The 26,779-nt window shown below is 36.3% G+C and overlaps 1 protein-coding gene across 20 annotated transcripts in view; it reads right to left on the reverse strand.

Moving 5' to 3' along the window:
* NRXN3 (neurexin 3) overlaps positions 1-26,779 on the reverse strand; it is a 1,505,538-nt gene that overhangs the window by 20,239 nt on the left and 1,458,520 nt on the right. For 12 of the 20 annotated variants that reach the window (XR_001145407.1, XR_001145406.1, XM_004681656.2 and 9 more), the window contains one exon: positions 23,488-23,566. Coding sequence is in view for 18 of the 20 variants with exons in the window: in XM_004681656.2 (XP_004681713.1) it covers positions 23,488-23,566 (79 nt within the window). In the remaining 2 variants the exon portion in view is untranslated. Of the gene's footprint in view, positions 1-23,478; positions 23,567-26,779 lie in introns of all 20 variants that reach the window. The other 8 variants (XM_012724445.1, XM_012724444.1, XM_012724441.1 and 5 more) reach the window with 1 other exon arrangement.

Here is a 26,779-nt window from a genome sequence, read left to right on the forward strand (position 1 = left end):
TTAGCAGTTCATTCTAAGAGCAATGCTTGGAAGTCCCTTATGGGATGAGATAAAGGTGGTAGAGGTAGAAGTGAAAGAGGAGAAATGAAAACAAGGAGAAAGAGCTCTGGATGTAACATCAGCATTTGTAAAGGAGCTTTCTCTTCGTGTAGTACTTTGAATATCAGTAGAAGTAAGAAATGTTGGATTTCATTTTCTTTACTATGTTTCTTATGGAAATGAGAACATTCATCAATATGTTGGTAAGTATAGGACCATCCTGTTTAAGCACCAACACTTTGGAGCACTAGTCTTCTAAAGGATTTTCCCGATAGGGTGGTCCCCCATGATAATTTGTATGTATTACAATGTACATGCTCTTCCATATATACTTTTCTAGGAGTGCAGTCATAACTATTTACATTCAAGATGTGGCCACTTGGCATATATGTTGGATGTTGTTCCAGATGGCAAGTAAATATGCACTCTTTGGTTATTTTCATTCCCAAGGGGCAATTAAAATTTTGTGTGTGTTTGCATAATTATTTAATATAGGCTAAATGGCTGAGCTATCAATCTGAACCTTTAAATTAAAAGTAAATCTTAATATGTGTCAATTAAGAATTTTTAAATTGTTGGTTAGTTGGTATCTCTAGAACGGATCTGTTAATATACTGATACAGTAAATACAGATCATTCAAAAATGACTTTGGAGAAAGTGAACATTGAAGAGAAAAACTTTTATTTTAAGGATGATCACTCAACTTTTTTGGATAGAAAATTCTATTATTAAGAATCTGGTAAAAACTGCATATTCCTGCCCTCCCTGGTGGGGCAGTGGGTTAAAGCACAGCACTAAGAGACTAAGGCCACTTCCGCATGAGTTAGATCCCCGCCTGCCCCGGAGGTGACCACATGGCTGGCAGACCTCTCCTGACCCGCCCACTGCTCTCCTCAGCAGTGTGCTTCATCAATCTGCCTGTTCTGCTCTCTGCTCTGTCTCTGGTGAATCCTCTCACCCTCCACATCTCTGGCCTGTACCCCAGTTCTGTATGAATAAATAAATAAATCTTAAAAAAAAAAACAACTGCATATTCCTTCCTAATAAAAATGGTCCTGCAGATAAAATGTGGTGAAATTCAGGAGGTCTTGCCCATGGAGAAGTATATTACAAAAGTAAGGTAAAAAGTAATACGTGTAAAAGTGACTTGTAAACTCTAGAGTTCTATACAATATGAACCAACTGTATAATAAAAGCAACAGAAAGGATTAATTCTCATTACTATTATTATGGGTGTTATAGTTTGGCTTCCTGGAATTTGATTCATTTTTTTTTTTACTATCTCCAGTTATCTGAGTTAATATAAAAGACCATTATTAACAGTCTAGTCTAAAATTTGCCTTCAATGTAAAACATATTTTATTGTAATATAATGTGGTTAGATATTGTTAAGTTTGATATTCATCAGCACAGGCAAAATGAACCCAACCTCAGGTGCAAATCTAATAGAGCTGAATGTTAATTAATGTGATCCAAACAACTTATCATTTCAGGCTTGCTTCTATTAGGAAAGATGTGTTATGGCTGTACACTAATAGAAAAGTCTATTAGTTGCACGGATTCCAATTTCCTTTATCTATATTAGTCACTGAATGGTGAGTTTCTTCTAAGATTAATATTTTTCCATTGTTTCTCCTTATGTTTTGAGAGTTGGTTTAAAACCATGAAACTATGGAGCAAGATTCGGTGAATGCATTTAATATATTTTAATCTGCTAGTTCGTTTATAACTTTTGATCTAGGAGAATGAATCCATTTTCCTCTCAAAATCCAATTTTGGTGTCCATCTGGGCAATGTCAATTACTATTAACATCAAACATGGAAAGTCACTTTATGTTCTCATGTATATACTTGAGCCCCCCCAACTTCCATGATAAGTGGGGGAGATGTTATGATTTACATTTTAAAGTGATATTTCTCAATATCTCAATAACATTTTGGTTGAATAATTTTCTGCTGTGGGAGCTGTGCTATGCACGGAAGGATGTTTAGCAGCATCCCTGGCCTGTGTCTACTAGATGACAATAACTTCCCTCAGTGTGACAATCAAGTCTTCTCAGAATTGCCAGATATATCCTAGGGGCAATATCATGTTTAGTTTAAAAGTGTAAAGGTAAATAACTACACTACGGAGAATTTGCGCCTAAGGCCATGAAGACACAGTGATACAGTGATGATCATAGCCCATTCTCTGAGATCTAGTTCTTTCCTCCCGCTACAGTCCCCCATATAACATCCGAGACATCAACACTGATTCCCTTAGTGCTGCAGCTGAACCGTGTCATCACAAACCTGGATACTACTGTGATACCATAACTATATGCAAGGGGCAAGAGGTGAAATATATTAATGCATTTGTTCAATTGTAAAGTATTATGACATTTGCACATAAGTATATATAGTATGTATGTGTTTAGAAAGAGAGAGAAAGGGAGAGAGAGAGAGAGAGAGAGAGAGAGAGAGAGAGAGAGAGAGGCAAAGAGAATGAGAGATTCTACTTTGGACAAACATTTAGGGGAAATCACAGAAAACCCAGAGCAAAGGAAGATGGAAACTGAAAGGTGTCTCTGCTGATTTCAAGTCCTAACTGCAGAACTGACCTTAAATAGTAGTTTAAGTGCTTAATGCAATCTGGCTGCTGTTGGCATCTCTTCAAAACACTCTATTAGCTATTGCAGTGGAATTTTGCCAGGAGTCAAATTATCAGTTTTTAGTCCCAAGTGAGTAGCAGGTACAAACAAGGAAAATATGTCCTCACTGTTTCTAAGAATGGCTGAGCTGTGCCCAACTAAAATAACTTCATCCTCCAGATGTATTTATTAGGTACAGCTGAAAAAATCCCACATTTCATAAGATAAAAGCAAAGCCAGGCCAGTATCTTCGCCCACAAAAACCTGGTATTAAGGAATGTATGACTGAACCTTGAGCTTCATGATTCCGTGAGCTTCTCTAAAGTATAGGTGGAACACATAGGACAATTCCCAGACTCTCATTGACACAAGAGTTTCGTATCTTGCACACAAGAAAAACATCATCCAAGCAGCTCTGCCCTAACATCCTGCTTATGACCAGTTCTTAGGGGAAAGCTCTGAGTAGCTCTTGAATAACAACATAATTATGTAAAAGAGAAATAAAGTTGTGTTGAATTCCAACATACTTCAGAGAAAACATTTCTTGTCCCTTTGAACAAGCTGCTACAGCTAGTGAGAATGGAAGCAGTTTTCTTAAAATGTTCTTAATACTCCCAATTTCCTATTGTATCTAGACATTTCCCTCATTTTCCTTTTCCTCACAATTCCCCGGTGGTCTGTTTCTCTCTAATAGGACTGCTGAGCCTTAAAGGCCTCATATCAACACTTTCTTGAAATGGACTGGAACCTCCAAGGAATTTATCTGTCAATTTAATATTTGTGTCAGCTAAAAAAAGTGAGCTTATTCAGCCTCCTTCCCATTTCATCAATCAGTGTGAAGGGGGCACCAAAAATAGGAAGCTTACAACTATTGACAATACTTTATACTGAATAACAATGAAAGCTCACAAAGTTGCCTGAGCAGTTACTAAATAAATCTCTTATGGAGTGAGTGAGGAGGTAGGCAATGGAACAGGCAATTGTTTAGTCCAGTAAGACCAAATGGTAAGGTTACTTTGAGTTTGTCTATACTTAACTAATCTTTAGTAAATACAGAGCTTTTATATAAAGTGGACCAAGAACCCACTTCTTCATCACATGATTCCAGGTGTTACTATGTCACTGGTAAACCAAGACTTTCTTTCCCTTGTTCTCCAGGCAGTGACTTCAGGGAAGGGTGTGGGAGAGGGCTCAGACCTTATGGTTGTTCCCAATTTCTAAGCTTTGGAAGAGGAAACACCCCCCCCTTTAAAGAATCACCAAACTCCCTGTCTAGTTGCAGAAGAAAAACAAGTCACATATCATGTTATTCTTTCTTGCTGTTTTATATTACATAATATAGGAGAGCCACATAATCTGGGGTTTTCTAGTACAATTCCAAAAGGAAAGGTGGCTTCATTGTAAAATTGAAAAAAGAAGCATTTTGTTGATTATATTCATCGTCTAGAATCAAGGGAACAAAAGTCCCAAGCTCACTTAAGCTTAAATCCAAACTCCATGGCCAGATAGAAGTTTCCCTTACAATCCAAATGTAGAACACTACTATTTAGTATGATTTAGTACATATATTATTATGTGTTAGAATGGTGAAAAACTTTTCCATATAAATATACTGCTACAGCGTTCCTAGACCCAAAAAATAACCTACCAAATCATATCAAGTAGGAACATACTTTGGGATAGCCTATAAGAGTTTCCCCTACATCTGTTAAAAAGTATCCTTTTCTTCCCAGATAGAGAATTAACTATTCTGTGTTTCAAATGTACTCTTGACCAACTTATTAAAGAATCTCATAAAGTCATGACTAAGTGTTTCCTAGAACTTCATTCACTTTAATATGATGCAACTTCCCTGTAAAAGGCATACCAGGGCTAATCAACAGTCATTTGTATGGTGACAATGGCCATCTCCATCCTTCCAAGCCAGTCCATTGTGAAGGAAGTTGCTGTGATGTTCAGAATATTTTTACAGCATGAATGAACCCCATCGTTCGTCTTTCAAATGCTCCCAGTGTGTTCCAGAAAGATAAACAAGGCCTAGTTTGAAAGAAGTGCCTGAATTTGAAGCCATTGAGCATGTCATGTCCATTCAGAGTCTGTTGAGTGAAGCAATGCATTATAATGAAATACAGTCAGCACTGCTGTGGCTATGCAGCACCTTCCTGTTAAAAAAGAAGTCATTGGACTCTGTGGCCATGGTAGTCCGGGTGTGTAGATGATGATGTCACAACAACTCAGCACTATTCCAGCTAAAAAGATGCTTACTAGCAATCTTTCTCAATGACGAAAGCTGCAAGGTCTTCTATCACATAAAATTAAAGCATATATTTCTTTTCAGTGCTAGAACTGAGCTTTTGTGGCAGCACATGTATTGATCATTGTGTGAGCCATAAAACAATTCATTTATAATTAACTCAAGCTACTGTTTATTGACCTTAATGGCTACTGACTCCTGACTCCATAAAATTTGCTATGTCATTTAACCAATCTAAATGGCAATCAGCAGTAATCTGATAAAGTGTAATGGGCAGCAGTAGTGATGGTTTTTTATAGGCATAAGGTGAATCATATATGGGCAGTGACAGACAGAAAGAAAAACTGCCGTTTTCCCAATTGATAAAACTTTGAGGTTCTAATCCAGTATTGGGGTGCTGTTAGCAAACCAAAATGTTACTCAGTGGTGACTAATGTGACTTTTGTGATGGGAACAAACATTCTATAACAGATTTCTTATTTCAGGTTTGAGGTGTGTTTTTATTGTTGTTATCATGATTATCATTATTGTTACCCATTCATTCATTCATTCTTAATATAAAGCCTTTTTATCTTATTCTATCTGTAGAAGTGTAAATTACTATTGCGGGGCAGGAATTATACATCAGAACAGGACACTTCACTTACGTTAAATACACTTATCACACTGGGAAATGTTCAACAATTTTAGGATCCATTCTCAGTAACTAAACTGATAATGCTGTAATACCAAAAATGGTAGAAGAAGAAGAAATATGTTTTCTCCAAAGTGTAAATTATAAGAGGATTGAGTTTTGATCTCCACTTCCTCACTGATATCACCAGTAGGTAACACACTTCTCCAGCCCCACGTCTTTAAGACAATGCCTGTTTCTTGACAAGCTTGTTCTGTGATTAATTTACTAAGAGGAAATTATATATGTAAGGATACTTAGAATTTGTATGCCTTCTAAGTCTCTCATTTCCAACTTGTATGGGATATAAGATAACAGTATAACCATTCACCAAACTGTAAAATATCATTTAGGACTTTAGGAATCTGGAAATGTTTGGTGACTGTTCCAGACTAAGCCACATATTGCTGTCACCTTCTCCTTTATTGTTAGGAATTGAGAAACAAAAAATTACATTCTTCTCTTAAAGTCAACATTCATTCAGAAAGTATATAATGTTACTCCATCACTGTTTTTCACAAAGCCCATCCACTCTCTACCAAAGATCAATGCTAGATTCACTTTCATTTCTATTCACTGAAGGATATGAGAAGATGGCAAATCATTTAGGCATTTTTTTTTTTTTTTTGGTCTTCATACATTGGATAAAATCTAGGTGAGATAGTTGCTGGTCCCAAATGACTCCCTCAGAGATGGTTGACATTCTTTTCTAATGTCAAAGACTACCAGCAAGCTCAAGACCTTTTCCTTCCTCTTTGCCCCATATATTTACGTTCAAATATTTCACTATTCCTACTCTACATACTCACCCACTTTATGTAGTCATATGTCTGTCATGACATGCGCCTTTGCTTTATTACAACACATTAACATGTGTCACCATCCACTTATTTGAAGATCACTTGACTAGTTCATGAGAACCACCCTTCTCTCCCACTAGAACTGGGGCCATCTCTGCTTCTGTTCACTCTTTATGCCTGGTGCTTGTCCTGTGACTTATCATAACCTTAACTTTTCAGTGAGCAGTTGTTAAGTGAAAGCATCAGTAGAAGTCATTCATTGGTTAGAAATAGCGTTTGTTTACCAGTTCTCTCAAAGGAATAAACACACAAGATGCCTTGAATTCTTTCTAGCTAAAATTCTAGTTAATTCTAAGGAAATAAATCTGTACTGAAGCTCAGACTGCATCCTCCTGCTTCCTCACCAGCCCAGCCAGCAGGGCTATAAGAATTATGCTCTTCTGTTCTGTTCTGTGGCTAGTACAGAAATATGTATCAGAAAATTGCTTCAAAAATAGATGTCAATAATGTTTTGCACATACAATCTCAACTGGCTCAATATATGTGTGTAAATCTATATATGCAGAGATTAATATTTTACAAGCACAGTCAGACCCTGAGAGAGAATGACAAGCAAATATTAATGAGTGATGGTCTGATTAAAGGGCACACAAGAGTTCCATATACTATTCTTTTGACTCTTCCCTAACCTCGATAGTCAAAAATGAAAAAAAAAAAAGTGAGGAATTAAGTATAAATTTGTCCGTGTAATTGTGTATATTATAGCTATTACAAAATGTGTTAGTTCACATGCATTTATTGACTTTGTGGCCAGATTTCCAGTGTGGCAAATGCTAGTCTCTATATCTAATGAAAAGTTACTTGTATATCAAAAACAACCACCTGTGAAAATAAGATTGATGTTTTAGTGAACATGTAAGAAGATAAGAACACAAACACATACATACATTATTTTCCAGAATCAGCATGATAGTAAAAAAGATCTTTCCCAGACTCTGCTATATAATATCAAAACTATCCATTAAATGGATCCATTTGGGTAAAGTAAAAAAGAGATACACTGTGGATATATTGAGTCTTAGAAAGAAGAATTTCTTCTTCTTATGTAATGAAGAAATTGCAAATGGAAGCAGTTTTCAAGTTTTACCTCTTAGCCACGGAGCAAAATTTGTGCACCATGGGGTGAGGTGGGAGGGTAAAGAGATGGAGATAATAAGATTATTCTTTGGGCATCCTGCTAAAATGGACCCTTCCCCACTGGGTGATATTTCACTATAAACAACACAGTGGCTAGCTCATTCGCCTTGAGGCACTACTCCTCTTGAAGGAAAATAGAACCATAGTGAAGGAAATGGAGGAAAAAATCAACATGTGTGATGATTGATAAGGTGAACATCCATGTATCAAATTTGATGATAACAGGTCAGCATTTGTGTAATGCCTGATGCAGTGATTGTCCGTAAGTAATTTGAAAATGGGAACGAATGCAACAAATATAAAACAGAAATATTTCACCAATTGGTGTGATAAAGGAAGCTGTGTAATGGAATTTGGCAGTGGCTCCAGAACAAAACAATTTAGTAAACAAATGAAGTCATGGCTAGGGGAGGTCATAAAGCTGCCTCCAAATGTTGCAAGTAAAGAGTGAAATCAGATTTTTTAATGATAATAAATAACAATGTTTATCCATTAGTAAAACTGCCTGTCTTTTCAAAACATGGGTTATAAGATCAGTGATCACTTAAGCACATTATCAATTTCCCATTTTGATCTACTGGATGCCACACAGATACTACCAAAAAATGAATATTCTTGGAAGCATTAGGCAAATTTTTAAAAATCATTATATGGAAGTTAAAAATAATTGTCTGTGTGATGATGTTTACAATTTGATGGGCAGCTGCTGATAAATTCACACATTAACAAAACCAAGAGTGAAAAAGTCCCAAAAACTAAAATAGAAATCAAAAAGTCTTAGCAAGCTCTCTCATCTCTTAAACATTAAGTGTGGAAATCACCACTAATGCTGATACTTAAAAGTGGCTGCTTTTATCTTTAAACAATCCTGTTGTTTGAATAGATTTGCTCCAGGCATCACATGTGGATCATTTGTTTTACCAGCTGTTTCTAAAAATATGTTCAGGATGGAGACTTTTTCAGTCTATCTCCAAAATTGCTTTGGTTGAGGGATCCTCCCCACCCCTTCCACAAGGGAAAGAGCAGAGAGATGGAAAACAACATCTGTTGAAAGATCTTACAGCTTCAGGGACTCCAGGACTCTAGTCACAAGCTTCATGTGGAAAAAAAACAAAAACCACCGAGGAACCCTGATAAGCTAAATGACTGAAGAGACCGCTGCATTTTGGGGGATTAAAAGTAATCAAATGTTTTAATTCAATAATACGATCTTTGTCACAGCAGAGACAGATGTTCCCTACATGGAAGAGAGTCTCAATTAATCTACAGCTGGCTTAATTTCCTGGACATCCTATCAAGGGAGAGAGAAGAAGATGAGGGATGTAGAGAGACAGGAATGCAAAGTTTTTAATTACTTGCTTGTAACTACCTCCTTTCATCTATTTATTATATCTAACAAGCAGATGTAGAGATCAAGGTTGGTCAGGCAGTGAGGCTGTACACAGCACTCAAAGGCTGACTTACAGAATCAATCATATTCCCAAGAGTCTTTTGAAGGCCACTTCCTATCCTATCTGCAGTCCTGGTTTCTAAACACAGATTTTATACTGTCTGGGAATGGGTTATTTACAGGCCATCTCTTGCCTCTGTTGTTATGTGACCACCTGGTATGTATATAGCCCATTTGTCAGCTGATGAGCCAGGGACCTGGTTTGTGCTCAGCTATACAAAGTCCTGCATATCATCATCAACACTGTTATCATTGTCACCACCATCATCAACCACCACCACCACCATCATCATCATCATTAGTTTTTTAATTTCTTGGAAACTTCTCATAGGGCCTTGTACAGTGTATTTAAGTCAAACTCATGCAAAAGGCAGGAGTCACTATTTTTTCAAATCACTGTTCTAGCAGAGTTTACTTTTTGGATATTTTTCAATCTGTTTTGTGCGTTCAGTGTATCCCTTTGTATTGAGATTTAAACACTATCTTAATACTTCTACCTAAGTGATACATATTTACAGTAAGAACTTCCTGGGGTCTTAATAACATAAATGACTTGGTCTTATGATCAGGTAATTCAAATATTATACAATTTTAGACTTATAATTGTCTTCAGTCTTAAAAAGACACTAAATCTAGTATGATAATACTTAAAATTCTTGCTTCTTTTTATAATTTCAGGATTTTGCTTTGTTTTCACAGACCAGTAAAAAGAGAAATCTGTTTGGAGGGACAAACATAGTTGCCCATTTTTGTTTTGCCAAATAAACTGTTACAGGGCCCTCCGTGGTGGTACAATGGGTTAAAGCACAACACTGTGAAGCTATCTGCAGCCACTGTCGCCTGAGTTCACTCCCCAGCCAGGAAGGTGATCCACAAGACATGGCAGACTTCTCTGGTCTCGCCTGCTGCTTCCCTCAGTAGTGTGAGTCAATCTGCCTGTTCTGCTCCCTACTCTGTCTCTTGTGAACCCTCTCTCCCCACACCTCTGGCTTGTCCCCAGTTCTTGTGTGCATAAACAAATAAATCTTTAAAAAAAACTAAAGTTGCTACAAACAGTATCAAGACTATTTTTGTAAAAGACTGGATTGAACCAACAAACACTAGCTGGAAGCTCTAATCTCGAAATAGGGCACACTACCTTTGTGGAAATGTACTACATTGGCTATCCTTTTCTCCTTACCCCCTGAAGCAGTGGAAGTTCTGGCAAAACTGGATATTGGTTTTGCGGCTGAGCATGGGAATCACTGTTCTGTTTTGCCTAATAACTGTCTTCAGTGTAGGCAGATGAGTACTGCTGACCATATTCTTGCTGAGTCTGTACCTGAAGCCATTTCCAGTTCCTACTAATGGCATCACTTTGTCCTTGACCTCTAAGTTAGTCCTCCTAGTGACAAAAAGAACAGAGAATTGTAGATCTGACCCTAAATGGGTCAATGATACACTCTCTTGTGTGGCAACAATGACCAGTGGAAAGAAGATAAACAATTTTTCATACTTCTGAAATTTCTGCTGGAAACTATTTCAATTTACAATAAAAATATCTGGTTTTCATTTTTTTTTAACTTGGTACTCAGTAACATCAAAATCACATGGATTATGGATTTAGCACATTTGAGGTTTAATTCTGACTCTAACAAAACTAGTTCAGTGACCTTGAGCAAATCAATTAACCTATATAGGCAGTAGTTTCATCACCTAAAACAAAATCATTACAATGAACTCTAAAGATCTCCAAGCTTACTCTCTTAGAATGATATAAACTTAAAGATATAATCAATCCAAAAGAGATGTAAAATCATCTCTAGCTTAATGGTAGTTTTTCAAAGGAATTGCTATTAACTTCATAATCAATGTCACCAAGTTTTAGCTAAACTTTATGAGGTGGTTAGAGCTAAAGGAAATTTTTAAAATAGATCAGCTGGCCCTTGGGGACTTCGTTTTCCCCACTGTTTCATGGGAAAAGTTACTAAGACAAAGAGTAAATAAATAAGGAAATAAAAAGCAAGCAAACAATCAACCAACCAACCACATGATAAATTACTAAACTATTGTAAACAGAGTAGGGTGGAAATAAGTAAAATAGTAAAATTCATTTTGTTACCTCTATCTCATCATCAATAGTGCTTAATTGAGACTCATTTCACTCTTGCTTTCTATCACCCCTTTGATCTCAGAGACTTATTAAAACACTAATTCTAAATTCTGTTATTTTTAAAAGCAATCCACACTCCTTCTGCTCCTACAGTTTCTCCTCATGGCTCCATCTTTCTTGCTCCCTTGCTCATCACTTCATTTTGCTTTTTGCTTTCTTTTTAAGACATCATTCAGAACCTTAAGACTCTGGGCACAATATCACAGCAGGGGGCTTTGCTAATGGAGAAGATTATGATGTTATTACTAAACATCCTAGCTCCAAAAAGTTAACTTTATGTTCCCTCTGGGGTTGGGGTACATTAGACTTCACAGTTTACATTCCATGATCCTATATGGGGCTTTCATAATTCTGTTCTACAGAGTTCTAATGTTAATGAAGTTAAAGATACTAAGCATTAAATTATGAAGTAAAGCCTTTAGCAAATGCCACTTTCTCAGGACTACTAAATATGGCTTTGAACCTGTATTCAGAGCCTGCTCCTATTTAATCTGCTGCCAGGTGGCAGAACACATTATTCACCTCAGGACATAGGATGCTCTTTCCTGCTTCCCACTGTATAATCTCCTACCTCCCACTTTCAGAGGGCTAAGCTATAAATAAACACTTTTGCCTGTGATGTAGGAAGAAGTCCTATATATTGCGCCCCTTCAATTTGTCCTCCCCACTCACTGCCTGTGTCACCACGAATGTTTTTTCTCACTCTGCACAAAAAACTTATAAAGCTACAAATCAAAAAGTATGAGGACAGAAAAGGAGCTCACCAGGTTACAAATATCATATCTCAGTCATTTAGACATTTGTCAGCTCAATACGCCACAACCAAGGATTGGGGAAGAATTACTGGGATGTGACACAGTATGTGGGCTGGAGTTCAAGGAAGTTACTGCCAAAGAGATCTGAAAGCAGGGGAGAAGGCAGCCAGTGCCCAGCCGCCACAGGGAGTCCAAAAGATGCTTTGCAAAAGGTAGGGCAAGACAGTATGCTCTTCCAACAAAAGCAGATACAAGCTGATGGAGAGGACCCTGAATTTGTATGTGTGTTTGGTTTTTGTCATGTTTCACATCTGAGATAATGGCATACTTAAAACAATGGTAAGAAATGAGCTTTTAATGTTCTCTCATTTCCTATGTGCTTAGTGCTGAGCTCAACATGTGTTTAAGATCAACTCAGAAATGCTCAAGAAGGACTCATCTATTTAAAAAAAAAAGAGAGAGATAATAACCACCTCCCTTATCAGATTTCTCTAGATGAGGGTTCATCATAAAAATAGCCCACAGGTCAAATTCAGCTTGATGCTTGATTTTCAAAATAAATTCTTACTGAAACTCAGTTACATTGATTCACTTATGTGCAGCAGCCTTTGGGTTAGAACAATAGGATTGAGTACATTGATGAGAAGTGCAAGATACTCAGCATTTAAACTATTTATTCTCTGGCCCTTTGCAGAAGAAAGTTGGCTGACCTTTGCTTTGGGTGATTATTTGACAAATCCGAACACCTGCAATACGAAGTTACCAACTCCCAGCAACTTTTAGTAAAAGGGGGAGGAGTGTGTCTCAGAATTAGGACAGAAGCAAAAGCAGACCACAGAAGACACTCATGCACTTTTAACGGAGCACACTTCCTGGGACTCACAGACCTAACAGGGTCTGTAATCAATCAGCCCTTGGGTACTTGGGCAAGGTGTACTTCCCTTGCGAGAAAATTCCAATAAAAGCAAATGCATTTTTTAAAAGACACTTTCTTCTTCATTCTGAATATTAGTCCTTAATAATCCCCTTTAAGGTCTATTTCTTGCATAGGCAATTCAAGGGTCAAAATAACGGTCCATTTGATTTTTTTTTTGTTTTGTTTTTATAGTTTGAGATACTCAATGCAGTTGATGAGAAAAATGAAAGAGAAGATAAACAATGAGTATGAAAAGAAATTTATCTTCTAGGTCCTTGTTCTCTCACCTTTTTTTCCTGCTTTCTATTAGCTGAGATGTGGACCTGCTAATCCTAAGCAGCCTGTTGAGCCATCGTTTTGTTACCTGCAGTTCTTCATTCTTATACAAGGTCAGAAATGCCCTTCAGTAACCGGTCAATCAGTCATTGGAGCCAAACCTTACAAGGTGCCTTTCAAATCAATCAAGAGCAGAAAGCTTGATGACCCTGGGTAGGTTGTGCATCAAGAGGTATGATGGGAATGGTTGGGGGGATGAGGACCGATGCATAACCATACCCCTGACTCACATATCACCAGGTATGACTGGGAACTCCTGGGGGGCCAGGACCACTGTATGACAAGAGACCCCAGAAGCTGATCAGTGCAAAGTCAGTCAGATTGAAAGCCTGATTGGGGAACTATGGCCTGATCTCAATTACAATACTGAACCATCAAGTCGAGAAGCACCTGACATACAGACTCAAAACCCCATACTATAGAAGACAGCACATTTCCTAGTTCATTCTTTCTTTTTCCTTTTTTCCTTACAACATATGCTGTATGATTATTCTATCAATAAAAAAGGCCAGGATCTTGCTGTCTGGCAGCATCCTGCATTATGTAGCCTGCCCCAGAACTCCTGTTTCCTTATCAGTATGGTGTTACTCAGTGCAACATTGAGACATGTAAAATATTCTTCCAGGGAATCATTATTTCTAAAATAAAGACAACGCAACATCTTACCAGAACTCTTACTGAGAATCTCTATTCTTAGAACCCCAACGTCAGTTTGAGATAATTGTCTGAACCTATATTCTAAACAGGACTGTTAATGACTCACAGGACCCCAGGACACAAGTTGTTACATAGGTAGGGAGAAGGGAGAATAACTTAATGTGAGTGATGGGATTTCTTCTGTATACTAGAACCATCCTATCTCACAGGACACCAAGGTGCATTATTTCAACCACAGTTTGGATCAATCATGAATGATTTTATACCTCTCTTAGCCAAGGTTTTTAAAACCTTTGAGCTATGTAGTAAATAACCTGTTTTTCAAGTATTTCTTTGCCACTTAATATACTCAATATATAAACTGTCTTTCATTATCATCAAAGAGGCAGAAGCTATTTCTGTACCTGGGTTCATGGAGACAGCAGACCAGTGACCAGCATGCAGGCTTGGGGCCCAGCTGGCATGAGTTCAAGTCCTGTTTATTCTGCTACATGTCCATGAGAAATTTCATATTCTCCTTTGTGCCTCAGTTTATTTATCTTTGGAATGGAGATAATAATAATACTAATAGTCCCTTATAAAATTGCTATGAGGATTAAATAAGTTGAAACTGTAAAGTAGCTAGAATCTACTTGTCTGTGGGTAAGTGCTCAATGAATATTTGCTAAGGAAAGAACAAAGACATAGGTAGCAATGACAAAACTAGGGGTGAATTCTAGAAGTCACTTCAGGGCACCTTACTTGATATTAGTATGCTGCCACTGAACGCTGACCACAGTTCAATGTAAAACACTGCATTCTGAAATGCAATTGTTCATATGCTATTTTCAGTGTCAATCTGCTCATTTATGGGGAAAATGTGGAAGAGCATTGATATATTTCACAGTGCAGTTGGTTAACAAATATGCATCAAATACCATCACTAAGTAAAATTCTTTATATTTTAAAAGTTACCAAAGTATAACAACTTGATTCATGGGAAAATGCTAAAGATTCTAATTGTGTGCTAAAAAGTGCCTTTACTATACTTTTTTCCAGAGTTCTAGAAACAAAATTTGGAAACCTCAGAAATATCCTGTTCATTTCAGTGTTACTAAGGGAAGAATATTTGGCAAATCTATTTTGAGGAAACAAAATTAGTTAAAGTTCCACCAATGAACATGTGATTGTTTGAAATTTAGTGCTTTAATAAGTGTTGAGTTTGATTCTTTGTGCACACTGTAATAGAAATAAAATGTATCTATTTTCAAACGGTTTTGGGTTGAATCTTATCTCTGTCTGGGTGCACAGTTACATGACCTTGAAAATCAAGCCTGGAGTCCCAATTTTTTCTCAATTGTAACTTGACCACAATAGTTTCCACCTCCCAGTAGGTAAAATAAGATTCAAATAAAATATCCTGTTTGCCTGTACCCAGGATGGACCTGGGTTAATGGTGGGCTGGAATCAGCTCGTGGCAGTTAATTGTTACATTTCCAGGAAATGTGTAAGTCATAGTTGTACATGAAAATATATAAAATTAAAACACATATTAAAAACCAAAGGTGATAAAACCCATCACTTCCTAGTTATTTCACTACATTTTGTTATCATCTTTGCCTTGAGGTTATTGAGATCTATAGTATGTCCAGGAGAAAAATACTGTCAACCTGTGTTAATGAGTATTACTTCATGTCAGTTTACTATTGATTTATTGTGACTTGAATTAGCTTTAGTAGGAATGTTTTATTCTACATAAATTGGCAAATTCTACAGATTAGGAGTGCGTGTTTGTGTGTTTGTATGTGAACATATTCACATGTATACACTAGTTCTTAACATTTGTCAGCAAACTGGCTCACTATGAGCCAGTTTGGATCCTCCTTCCCTCCATGCCTCCTAGAAACTTCTTAGTCAATAAAGTCCAGTAATCTCCTGTTCTCTTCCCTTCTAGCTTACCATTAAGAGAAACAAAGAGCTGCCCTGATGACCGAAATATCACATCATAAAACATCTGCTTTGAAATACTCTTTGCCAGATTAAAAATAAGAAATTTGAATCTTAAAGCCTACTTCAAAAATCTTTGATCTATCAAATCCATTTTATGCCTATTTTATATTCCCTTGCTCAAGCTTTGAGAATAAGGAGGCAAAGTTGTTATATAGATTCATTTTCATACTATTAGTATCAAACAAAATAATTCCAAGGTATGCATCAAATTTCCTGGAAAATCACAGGTGCAATCCAACATCTGAATAATTAACAGCCTACACTTTTCCAATCGCCTCAAGAAATTCAGACTCTATTCTCAGAACAAGAGCTACTGTGTATGTCATATTCTGCGGAAAGAGAAAAGAAAGAATTCAGGCCCAAGTTGAAATGTTGACTCTCTAATGCTTCCATGAATTAAAAAATGAGATAAAATATATATCATTTGACTCAGAAAGATCAAAAGATAATCTTACCTTGTAATATGCATGAGGTAGAGCCAGTGACTTAAAAAGCTGTTTTACCCCTTTAGATGCCTTGCCAAACACATTTATATTTTAGATAAAATACATAACATAAATGAGTTTTATAGTAAAACACATTCATATTTCTATATGAAATTCCTCATCAATTCAGGCACAGGCACTGCTCTTGAGGGCAAAATGAAATGTTCCCTCATTGACTTTCCTGTTGATCTGTTCTTGAAGAAAATATTTAGCTAGAAAATTGATAATCTATTGGAAAACTTTTTGGAAATTACCTCTTACATGGAGTCCCTCTAAAGCAAACTCATTTAATCAAGCCAAAGAAATCATTAAGAGTGTCTTATTGTTGATTGTGACTAGTTATTATCATTAATAATTTCCTACTGTAGGTTTTGCCTCCTTAGCCAGGTAAAAAGGACAACTTATGACTTCTAGATGCAAGCCACAGTTATAGCTTTACAATTAGACTCAAATTGTTTTTGCTTCTTTGTGAAGTTCCCTAAAGGTAAGGTTAAAAGTAGAAACAATAGGGCAGTGAGAAATAAAGGGAGGAAATTTCAAACACATATTACAAACAGAGAACAGAATCACAGAACACCATAACAGTGGACTCTAAGACAAGATGGCAGACAGATGGCCAGACAAGAGACACATGCTTGACTGCTAAGCCAAAGAAAGCAAACACAAGAACAAAATCACACAGAGATGCTGAAGGGGCAGCTCTTTGGGCTGCTGTGATCCAATGGAAATAATCACAAAAAAAGAGAACCCGTGAAATCAGAAGTACAACAGAAAGTTACCCCCACAACTCATACATTGGACTTGCTGAGTTAGCCTGGATGTGTCACTGGGATGAAACACAAGATGGCGTCATGACAGCCCATGCATTGCTGATGGAGGCCATGGTTAGTTGGATGGCTACAAAACTGTCACTGCATGCCACACAATGATCCTGCACTTCAGAAATACAACGCACAACAAATATGCTGTATCTGCAATAAAATACTTTTTATGCCATCTGGAATTTGTGGAGAGGGTTGTGTTCCTCTGCTTGTGTTTCTACGTGTTTTTCCTTTTTCTGACTCATCTGCCTCCTTTCAGTTAATTCCATTGTCATAAAAGGGAGAGTAAAGGCATTTGGACTGTGCAGATAAGGGAGGAAATAAAAAGGGAAAATCAAGGAAATTAAAAGGAAACATATAAATAGGAGGAAGAGGAAGGAAACATACTATTTCATTCTTTTGTACACAACTTTCTTAATTTTTTTTATTAGGGTTTGTTTTGTTTTGAGTATAGATATTTAAGGGATATATGCTTAAGGGGAGAAATTTTGAGATTAGGATGGCAAGAAAAGATTTTGTTGCCTTGTTTGATTTGTATATCTATATGTCTCTCAGTATTAAAAAATAATGGTTATATTACTCCACAAAAGTATAGCGATGAGTTAAAAAGAGCCATAATGACCAAAATACTACATATGAATCAACACAAAAGAAAGTAAATTGAACCACCAAAAATTCATGCGGCACAAGATGAGGTGAAACGACAGAAAATGCTCTTCAAAAATATACAAAATATATATCTATTTATATATATACACGGGGATGTGCATATATGGATAGATATATCTGTATGATTTTTTCTCTTCACCCCTCCCAAAGGTAACAGAATTATGGAATCATCATCATAATTATGAAAGAGAAGAAAATGAAACCTAAAGAAAAATCAACATGCTCTATTTGCCAAGTTAAAACAGCATCATGCATGTCCCATGTTGGCTGATGTAAGAATGATGATGTGAATTTCTGTGTAAACACATGACTGATGGTGGGGGCTGTTGTTAATCTCTGTTTACATTAGTCTTGTATCATTTATACTGTGTCTACATATATAGGGAGTGATAGGCATTATATATGTAGTATACACATATATTCCATATAAATATATATATATACACACAGTACATATACTGGGAGTTATGGGAGAAAAAAATACAAAAACAAAAGAATTAAAAAAAACATAAAAACTTCTCTTTAAAAACCCAATCCCTCTTTGTTTACTTATTTTGGGGGAGGGGGATTTGCTTAATGATTTCATTAAGCTCACTCCTTGTCAATTACTTGCATTGGCGTTTGAAATCAGGAAGTTCTCAGGAACTTGGCTTGAAATTCTCCCTTAAACATGCCCACCTTTAACTTACTAAGAAGTCCTGGTTCTTGACAATAGCATTAATGTGGTATTTCAAGAAAGGATTTTTATTACCTAGTGCCAATGTTTGAATCATATTGAATCAGAAAGTCTGTGCCCCCAACCTAAGTAATATAAGAATGTTCTTTGGAGTAACATTTTACAGTATCAGAAAAAAAAAAATCCATGATTTGGTAAGCTTTTAATGACTTAGTGCCAGATTTTCATATAATACTTATTTGAAGTTTCTTAAATTGATAAGGATTAAGAGTCCACAGATAAGGATGTGAATTTGGTGTTCCACCAAATTTAAATTTCACCTATATTGGGTCAGGAATTATAGTATGACTAATAAAAAGGAAAAAGGTAGCAAGTATACCCAGCACACTTTTTAGGATAGTAGGTTGGAGGAATAAAAATACATCTGAAAACCACTCTGGGAACAGTAATTATTTTGTGATCTCAGATCACTGCCACTAGTTTAAGCATCCCCCACCTGCTCGCAACCCCTGACCTAATCCAACTCTTATGAGAGTTGTTTAGCACAGTTCTATTGATGGATAGATGTGTTTCATCTTGTCTTTCTCTTACACTCTGTCTTCTGGTGGAAGTGTTGTCCCTTGAGAGTTAATCAAGGGGCATTTAACACAAGTGAAGGCAAAAGCCCTGGCTAATTGACAGCCAGAAAAATGTATCCCTGGATAAATGACTGGATGAATCAATATAGTTGTTAATTATTGCTATGCCCATTTCTCAAGGATACAAGGCATTTTTCAGATTTTTTCCTCTTCTTTGTGATCCTTGTTGCCAAGATTTTTAGACTCTTGAGACAATATATAAAATATAGTAAGCTAATCATTTCTATCTGTTCACATGTTAATCAGGGAATATATATTTGCTTTGCTGTTATGTCTGTCTATAATGATAGAGATACTGGGAGCGGAAGGGAGATAAAGGAGAGGGATAAAGGAGAGGAAGGGAGGAAACTGAAAGTGAATGCCATCTATTTGTCTGTCTTACAGCAAATACATTCCCACATTTTAAATCACAGAGATGAATTTGCTAAAAATCCCAATTGCAATTTGCCTTTCATGATCTCATGAGTGAATCTCATGCCCCAGGGGTTATTTGACTCTTCTGCAGTTTATCTTTTTTTGTTGTTGTTCCATCAAAAAAAGTAAAGGGCAATGAGATATTAGTTTACAATTTAATATTAATAGAAGTGTAGTTGAGAAGAAAAGGATTTATATACAAAGGCATATACACATATACATTTGAAATATTAAATCAACACTGATTCCTTTTGTGGGGAACATAGTCAATGTTTATCAATTAGTCAAGTGAAAAAGCTGAGCCTCAAGTTGAGATACTTAAATAATTATTCACAAATCCTTCTGAGTATTTTTACTTGATGAAAATGGTGTCATTAGGATTTTATAGTTGCAAGTTTCACTGATTTCTTAAAGTCAGTGTTCAGAAAATGTAATTTTACCTATGACTCATCATAAAATAATCTAGTTTCCAAGAAAAGAAAGGGTAGTGAAAAGTAGGGAATTCTTTTTTGTTAAAGAAACATGGGTTTTGTGAGGGCAATGCTGATTTATGAAATCATGTTTTAAATATTTCAACAGGTTTTATTTAGCTACTTAAGAAGAGATGATATTAGGGGTCTAGAAATTTCTAATTCTAATTATAGATGAGAAGGTATTTTGAGAGTCATTAATTTTAGTCAACAAATGTTAATGCAGTTTTTACTCTGGGTCTTGTTTCATGGCTTAATACTTAATTTTTTTTTTCCTCATCAACCTAGTTCTAGAAAAATTACAGAGAAAGTGGAAACCCCTTGGATTTTCAAGGTTTTTAGGCAATCATCAAACAAGCTCCATAAAACGGATTCATGTTTAGACCCACTGCCCCAAATCTAGAAGGCCTTTTAGTGCCAACATGGGTTCCGGGTGTAACAAGCAGCTGATTACCTCAGATTCAAAAGCAGCAGTGCTGAAACCCATTTTGATTTAAAGAAAATTAAATGAGAAAAATAATTTTGTTTGAAATTGGATGCCCACATAAAAGTTTTGAATATAGACTATACTATAGTCCCGATTTATAAAAATAAGCTTCTAGTGAAACTAAATTTATCAAGAAAGAACCTGTAGGTGTTAAATGGCTTCTGAGAAAGCTGGAAGATAAAAAGATTACTGGCAAAATGATAGAAGAAAAGGTAATTATTAAGGAACAACAAGGCCTGGGTTGGTCACATTAAGTACTTCTATCAAACATTGGATCTAGAAGACAGTATTTTAGAAACTGAGGCAGTAATTTAGGGTCTTCAAAATCAGCTAGTCTCAATATTCATATAACGATCTCAGGATTAAATCTTGTCAAATTTATATAAATATCAGCATTATCTGTCCTTGCCCCAGAAACTGGCCTAAATATTTAAATAATTTTTTAACCTATTTGTTTTTGGAAGATGTGGATATTATGGGGATATAGCCATGTGATGCTAACAAGGGTTTGGCTGCTCTATGGACTTAAACTTCATCTGTATTAATCAGGCTTCTCAGATGAAGTGTCTGCTTCAATAGGAATATCTTTCTACTCCCTTTATTAAGCGTGACTCTGACATATATTTTTGTGTATCCAAGTCACTCACCAGGAACACACTATTGAGTGAATCAATTTAGAGAGAAAAAATATGTATTCTTCAAATGTAATGTGTAGAGGAATTGGGGATCCCCATCTCTCTTTCAGAGCTACAAGTAGTTCCTTCAGGGTGGGGATCTTGCTCCCTATTTTAGACACCCTTACACTACAGGTTAGTTTAAAAACTGTGCTTCATTTCCTGTCCATCCATGTGATTACAATACTCTAGAAATTCTGACATTGTCTGACCTTGTTTGTGAATCAGATGGAATAGCTATGCTATGTAATCACTAAAAAAATACACTTAGTTTGGGGGACTTAAGTTCCAGTCTACTCATGTTTAGTACCAAATGGCACCTACAACCTGGGGAGCTGTAGAATTTGTGAACCTGAGATCTAGAAAAACCTACTGTTTAAGTAGTTATGGAGATGGCTATGTGGGAGACGGAAGATAGCAAGAAAAGATGGTAGGAAAATTGAAATGCTCTAGCCTCCAATTTTATAGGAGGTTTAAAACCTAAAAATTAGATAAGTATTGTTGCACATATAGGTACCACTGCTCTGAAAGCAAGAAAAATGAAAAAGAAAAGAGTTCAAATTAAAATCTAATAGGTCAAAAAATCAGCAAATTTAAGGTATGTCTTAGGAATCATATTATATTCATGTCTGAATCCTTGACATGTGCAACACATGCAGCTGACTCTCAAAATATAATTGTGGAGCTTAATTATATTGGAGACTTACATCAGGTAGTTAAGTTCCTTATTCTATTTTGCAACAGTTCATTTATGAAAATTACTGGAATAGAAAGGACTCAAATCTAGAGATATATTGTATCCTGTGCTCTGAAAAAAGTGACATAAGAAATGGATTAAGGAATTAAAAATAAGCTTTGGTATAGATTGAAGTGTCTGTCCTTAAGAGTTAAAATCTCAGTACTGATTATTACCCAGTAATCTGAAATGTAAAAGAGCTGACTAATCAGTTCACATTATTTTTCTACCACAGTGCTGAGCTCCCAAAAGACTGGGTAACTCTCCAGAATGGAAAGGCCTCCATATTCCTGACCTGTCCCCATAATTAAAGCACAGTAACCCATAGAACTTCCTGGATCCAAAGCCACTTGCAAGACACCAAGCAGTCAGGCTTCCACAAAATTTGTAAAGTTGTAAATCATTTTGAGATAAGAAATGAAATTTTTTTACTATGGTTATTTTTTTTTCATGAAGCTTAAATTTCACTAGAACTAGCAAAGTAAAGAATAATTAATAGTTCTTTTTTTAAAAAAAGAAAAAAATAGAAAAACAACCCAAAGAACCATCTAGAAAATTCTATTTATTAATCTTTGCCTTGGTAGAAATAAGATCCTAACCCAACTCCAGCTTTTAATTCTATTAAACATACACAGAAATTCGATGATATCTGTTCTCTATTATATATAAATATATATAAATATTGAACTTATAGCAAGTCTCAAAACAAATGACTTGGGCAAGTTGATAGGAAATAATCAGGGACTGCAGTTGCCTGCTGGACATTCTATCATATAAAGCTCACTATAAAGAAAGACCATAAGCCATCAAAATGTATCTGGGTCCAAATGGGGACTCCACTGAAGCTTCTAATTGCCAAAATCCGCTCAACTCCAGCACGGGAGATACATTTTGAAGCATCGCAGCCGTTGACATGGCATGGTTCAGTACTAATTTTGTGTTTACTAGGCTCTATTGCTGCACAAGTTCTCTAAACACACATTGAACAAAATTAGTATAAATATAAATATAATACCATGTTAATTGCTGTTGAAATCCCATGGAAAATGTTTTTTTTTTTTTTTTTTTTTTGCTGTGGCAGTAGTTTGGTTTTAGTTTTTGGTTTGGTTTGATTTGCCAGTCAGAAAAAAATCATGAGGTTGAAATGATCTTTATGGCTCCACTTGGATTCATTTTTTTTTTTTATGTCATTCTAATACAGATTTGTTCATGTTCCCACCCTCTGTCAATTTCATAGCTGCAACTGCGTACCAAACAATTGCTGTTCCAGTGGTTAATTTGGGAAATGGCTGCTTAAAATTAGGTCATCAACCATGGATTTTTCTTTAGCTATTAAGGGATTGACTTTAAATTTCCATGGCCTCTTTATCACTCTTTCCATGGGATTCGATGCTTTCTGTAATATACTAATATTTATATATGCATGGTATACATATATAGATATAAGAAATACACACATTAACACACTATAATATATATATAACACATGTATATTCACATATATGTATGTATTGTTTTTTGCAAATGAAAAAAAATAAAGCAAGCAAAACAAGACTGACCTAACCTACCTGTACTTGGTTCACATTCAACGAAGTCTTCATCATCGCTTGAACATTCAGCAGATGAAACAAGGTCATCTGATGTTGGCTGTGCATGTCAAAGAAAAAATAATGGGGTGGGGGAAGAGAGAGAAAAGAAAAAGAGATAAGGAAACCAATGAACAAAACATCAAGACTTATAGCTGTGTCCTGCCTCCCATCAATGTAACAGCTTCTCTTTCCTGCAGAGGGCATGATGGAAAATGAAGAATTTTTAACTCCTGGGTAGCTGTGAGTATTCTCAGTTCAGATAATCAGTGTGTTTCACGTGTAAAGTTGAGTGACCCTAAGTGGCTCCAGGAGGCTCAAGTCTGTTCTATCTCTGCAAGTCATGTTGAACTCTCTGGTCTATTCTGACTATCAGTTTAATGTGGAGCATCAGCCAAGCAGGAGAAGGGCTCTGGAGAATGTGGGCAATACAAGTTTCAGCCAGCACAAAGCACCCCGCTGCTCTGTGAGGGCTTTACTGCAGATGGTGCTCAGTCTCCAGTGCAGGAGTCATGGTTGTGAATCTATAGGCCGGCATAATTAGTGGGCACTGTGGAATGCAGTCTGTTCAGGAAAGCATAATGGTTCCTCTCAACAACAGTGATTTCTTCATGTAATTGCTGCAATTAGCTGAATTAGTAATGTGGTCTAGCAGAGAGATATAATACGATAGCCTCTGGACACACGTGAGACTGTTTCTGAAGAGAGCAAAAGGGAAAAAAAAATGATTGCAACAATAATAATTCCAATTGAGATAAAAAAAAAAAATGAGCCTTGCAGAAATGCCCCAATGTGTGGGAATCTGCTGCAAGAAATATAGCCAACAGTAGATATTGGCAATAAGATGGGCCTTTGCTATTGAGATCTAGGAAGGCCACTTTCTGCACCCAGTATACAGCACAGGCATAATTAATACTGTTGAATTAATGAATCTATAAATATTATATATAATAAATCTCTGCCCTATTTTGTGAATAAGGGCATTCAACATATAGTAGTTGTTCAGTAAATGCATTTTGCTTTCCCTTCTTGCTGGTAATCATCTTAACTGACTTGTTGATTCTATTATTCCCGAGGCACTGAAGTCTGAATCCATATGCAAGAGGAAAATCATCTGCAAGCCAGAGGCTGTGCTAGAAATGTATATACCTTTATTAGTTAAAGCAAATTAATTGGACACAATTCTCATTACACTCCTTTGAGACAGGATGATTACTATGCTTTTAAAGACAACTGAATTCAGAGAGGTTAAGTGAGTTCCTGAAGGACACACAGCTAGTGAGAAACTGAGAATTTGAAAAGATATGCTGTAGCCTATTTTTACATGTGTGTACATTTTATACTCCTTATCTGATATTATGGGCAGACTTGTGTCTCCCCTTCCAAATATTAAAGTCTAAGGTTCCTAGTACCTTAGGATGTGACTGTGTTTGGAGGTAATATCTTTAAAGTGTTTATGAAGTTAATATGAGGTTATCAGGGTAGAACTAATCTAAGGTGACTGGTGCTCTTATAAAGACATGGGATGAACAGACAGAAATGACTATATAAGGACACAAAGAGAGGATTGATCAACACTCACAAACTGAGGAGACAGACCTCAGAAGAAACCACCCCAGCTGAGACCTTAATCTCTGACTTCTAGCTTTCAGAATGGCGAGAAAATATCTCTCTGTTGTTTAAGTCATTCAGCCTATGGTACTTTGCTCTGGCCACCCTAGAACCTAACACATGGCACTCTCTCTATATACACAGCATTTCAAGGCCATATCCTTTTAGAGAAAGACATTCTAGGCATAGACTTACTGTTCACTGCAAAGAGAGTAGAAAAACCACAATAGGCCATTGATTTCATTTAATTGATACTGGCAGAGAGGTGCCTCAAACCATGTTATTGATCTTTATTCTGCATTGGACAGAGAAATACATCAAGCCCCTCTCCCCATTAAAGTTAATAACATTTTTTTTTTTCCCATTAGACACTACTGAAATGTGCATTTCACTTTTAGCAGCTGAAGTGGTTGTATCTTGGAACACTGGTATGCATATGAGAAGTGAGGTCAAACACCCTTGGGTTTTCGTGTAGTGGTAAGGTCCTAGCCCTGTCCACTCCCAGTTACTCAGGGAATGAAACTGGTAGGAAGTAAATATTACTTTTACAGATATGGAATACAGGTGTAAGAGGCAAGCACTATTTTTGAAAGGGTTACTATCATTGTTTGGTTGTTCTAAAACATCCATTATTTGGGTGGAACAACAAGTCCCAAAGAGGGAAAAAAAAATGCTTGGGGAAGAAGGAGGGATCTCTTAGATATTACCATGGTTTGTGACCTCTCAAAAGCCCATAGTACTTAAAGGAATATACAGAGTGTATGTGGTGTAAAATCGAAGGGAGGAGGGCAATTGGGGGAAAAGAATTAAAAAAATTCCTTTGAGTGTGATAGTGAAAAAGAGACTAAAAATAGATATCTAAAATGTAATCAATTGAAAATTATTTGTTGGTCCCTTGATTACAGAATAGCCTGCATATAGCTTAACTAGCTTTGGTTCTCTAGTAGTTAGTGAAAACTGGTGTTAGAATGAACATTCAGCTCTTGCCTCAAGAACCAAGGTCAGGAAATGTTAAAAGTTCATTAGTAAATGTATGACAGCAATGCACATGCCCACGTGAAAATGCATTTACATAACATTAGTGGCATCTCAATTCTAAGACAGTTCTCTTAATTGGTATTGACCCAAAAAATGAGTTTTTTTTTTCTCTCCAAGCCTTGGAGTTGGAAGTATGTATTTATCTTCCTCTCACTTTCCCCTGCTTCTTTCAGCTCTATCAAAGTTCCTTTTGAATCAGTGTTTTTGTGTCCATTGGGTAGATACCTAGGAGTGGGATTGCTGGGTCATATGGAAGCTCGATAGCCTTTGTAATAATTATTTAGATTATGTAATGATTTCAGGTACAGTATTTGATAATTAAAAATTGTTTTAAAAGATAAATTGTAATAGCTTGAACTATTATATTTTTGCAAACAGAAACATTTTAGGAAATCTGTAGCTCATTTGTTTGATAAAAAAAAAAAAAAAAAAGTTCCTCTTCAGGTTTAGATGATCTGTCCCCACCAGTATCCTTCCTCATCACCACCACAACTTCTGTCCCTAACTCCCATTGCAGACCTAGACCCATGCTTTTTTATCTTCTGACTCTTCTGCTTCCCAGCTACTGACCCCCATGCACCATTCTCAGAGATCTGTTCTCTGCTGATCTCCTATATGTATATGG

This window comes from Condylura cristata, unplaced genomic scaffold, assembly GCF_000260355.1.
Source record: "Condylura cristata isolate star-nosed mole 26May11 unplaced genomic scaffold, ConCri1.0 scaffold00013, whole genome shotgun sequence".
Lineage (NCBI taxonomy): Eukaryota > Metazoa > Chordata > Mammalia > Eulipotyphla > Talpidae > Condylura > Condylura cristata.